Raw genomic sequence first — 2448 nt, 5'->3', positions numbered from 1 at the left:
CGACCAAGAGACCGTGGAAAGGCTGCTTGGGGCCAGCCCCTGCCCGAAGAGGGGGAAATCCTCCACGGGGAGCGTGGGACCTGCGTGATGTGACCGTGGGCCACCCCCTGGCACCTCCAGCCCCTGCCCGCAAGCTGCCCAGCCCGGTGCGGGGACACCCGGGGCAGGGTGACACTGTCACCAGAGGCCACAAGCCCGGCTGGTCCCAGCTGCGGCTCTGTGGGGCCCTTGGGTGCTGTACATGCACTCAGGACCTGCCGGACACCGCCTCCTCCCTGTTCCGCAGGGACTCGAAGTGTAGATTGTGCCCGTCTTGGCCCAGGGGCAAAGGCGAGGTGCCCACCTGGAGGGGTCTCAGTGCAAGGGGCTGGGTTTGGGGGGCTGGGTTTGGGGGTCCCCAGCTATGGCGGAGGGTCCTGCTAGAAGGGGGATTTTGGATGCAGCCAGGGGATTGCCAAGGGGCATGCCGGCACTGGGGAGATGGGGCAGAGGGGCAACTGTGGGGCTGGGGGGCTTCGTGGCTGAAATAACTCTTGCTCCTGCTGCGATGGGTTCCCCGCACCCCTTCCCCACCAGCCCCCTCTTGAAAGCACCCACTTGAGGGTGCCCTGGGGTAATGCACCCCTGGCACAATGATGTTCCCTCCACCCCTGGGTACCACCAGCACCAGCTGGCCCCACTCGCAGGGGCACCCTCGGCTGCTCCCCAGGCTCTGCCTGCTCCGCAAGCCATTAAGCCGCCGGTGCAGGCAGGGACCGACCGTGGGTAACTCGACCCGGCTGCGCCCCGTCCCCGGCTGCGGCGTCTTAAATGCGGGCCATCTGCGGTGTCCCCACTGCCGGAGCAGATGGACTTGTTTTGGGCCTGTAAGGGAAATGAGTGCTTTGGTGGATGTACTCGCCCGCGTATAATAGTCCTCAGGGATTTCCCAGCCCGGCCGTAAATGTATCCTCCAGGCCGGGGCCGAGAGGAGGGGGGGGTTCCTTACGCCCCTTGGTGCTGCTGGAAAATAGGCTTTGGTGAGCACTATTCCCTTGGAAGTGCTAATAACTCCCAGGCTCGCTGCTCGCTCCTCGCCCCTTCCCGACTACCTGGCCTCATTAGCAGGACCTCATCAGCAAGGGCCAATTAAGATAAAGGGAGGTTCAGAGCTATTTAATTATGAGCTGCTGCATCCTCCTGGACACCGTGGTCTTCCTCCCCCCTTGTCCTCTCCTTCCATGTGTCCTCTGATGCCTGCGGAGGGAAAAATACCCAAATCTGGGTTTCTACTAGTTCTGTTTTTTGGAGTGTCAGCCCAGGGGAGAGCATGGCTTGGGTGACCCTGGGATCAGCCGGGCTCCCTTGGAGCCAGGTGAATGAGCTGCATCAGGGTTTCGATCACTCGGTGCCCAATTCTGTCAGGAGCACCAGGAAAGATGGTTTTGGTTTCAAACCAGCCATGGAGAGGAGCCAGGAGTGACTCCATGGGACAGACCTGGCCCAGGTCCCGCCATCCATTACCCCCTCCCGCTGCCTTCCGTGCTGGGGGAACGGAGGGGATAAGTGGGTCCTCAGCCTCAGGCCTTGCTTTTCCAGTGAAAATAGCCAGCAATCCCATCCCAGTGTCGTTACTGGGAGACTAGGTGTGACCCCCCTCTTGCACGGAGACCCTCGGTCTATGAAGCCCCTGGTAGCATCAGCCAGACGTTCCTCCTGGCTGGTGGCTGTGCGGTTTGAACAGCCGCCGCCTGTGCGTGCGCTTAAGCCGAGCGACGGGCTGGGAGGCTTTTCCCACGAAACGGCTTGTCCCATGTGCTAGCCAGAGCTGAGCCCCCAGGACGTGTCCCCTCTAGCTCCCGGCTGGGGGATTTGGGTCCTGTCCCTGCACAGGTAGAGCAGCCGGGAGCAGGGAAACAGCAGGTCCTCGCCCGCCGCGGTGCGGGGTGAGCCCTCAGCATCTCCCGTTCGTGTTTCAGGGCAACGACCAAGTGCGGTTTGAGCTCACCTGCTACGCCCTGTGTCCTAACATCAAGGTAAGGCAGCCAAAATTGTCCCCTGGGGCCCCACCGCCGGGCTCCTGGCCCCCTCCCCAGCTGGCAGGGAATTTTGTTTTAACACCAATGCGAGTGGCCGTGCCTCGCTTTAACAAGCTACCAGCTGCACGAAGCAACGTTTTGGCATTTGAGGGGGCTGTAATGATCCTTAATTGATCTATTTTTACCCCAAGCACTACGAGGCCACAGAGGAAACACTACCAAGGCAGCTGCCGGATAATCGATGCTGCATCCAGCATTCAGCACCCTGTTAGGGTCAGGGGTTTGGGTTACTCCACCCTTGTGTGGGGAGATTAAATTTCGGCTGGGGGACCGGCACCCCGTGGGTCCCAGCTCCCCGGGGCTGCCCGGAGCCCTCTCCCATGGGGAGCCTGGGATGGTGCCGAGGGGCAAAAAGGGGCCAGGGGCTGCA

The 2448-nt window shown here is 61.8% G+C and overlaps 1 protein-coding gene across 1 annotated transcript in view; it reads left to right on the top strand.

Moving 5' to 3' along the window:
• The window catches only part of ASS1 (argininosuccinate synthase 1), a 41387-nt gene that overhangs the window by 1665 nt on the left and 37274 nt on the right, over positions 1-2448 (top strand). Inside the window, exon 4 of the mRNA XM_009322184.1 lies at positions 1959-2015. Coding sequence (XP_009320459.1) covers positions 1959-2015 — 57 coding nt within the window. The remainder of the gene's footprint in view (positions 1-1958; positions 2016-2448) is intronic.

The sequence above is a fragment of the Pygoscelis adeliae genome, unplaced genomic scaffold, assembly GCF_000699105.1.
Source record: "Pygoscelis adeliae isolate BGI_AS28 unplaced genomic scaffold, ASM69910v1 Scaffold114, whole genome shotgun sequence".
NCBI lineage: Eukaryota > Metazoa > Chordata > Aves > Sphenisciformes > Spheniscidae > Pygoscelis > Pygoscelis adeliae.
This window is presented reverse-complemented; position numbering and strand designations above follow the sequence as displayed.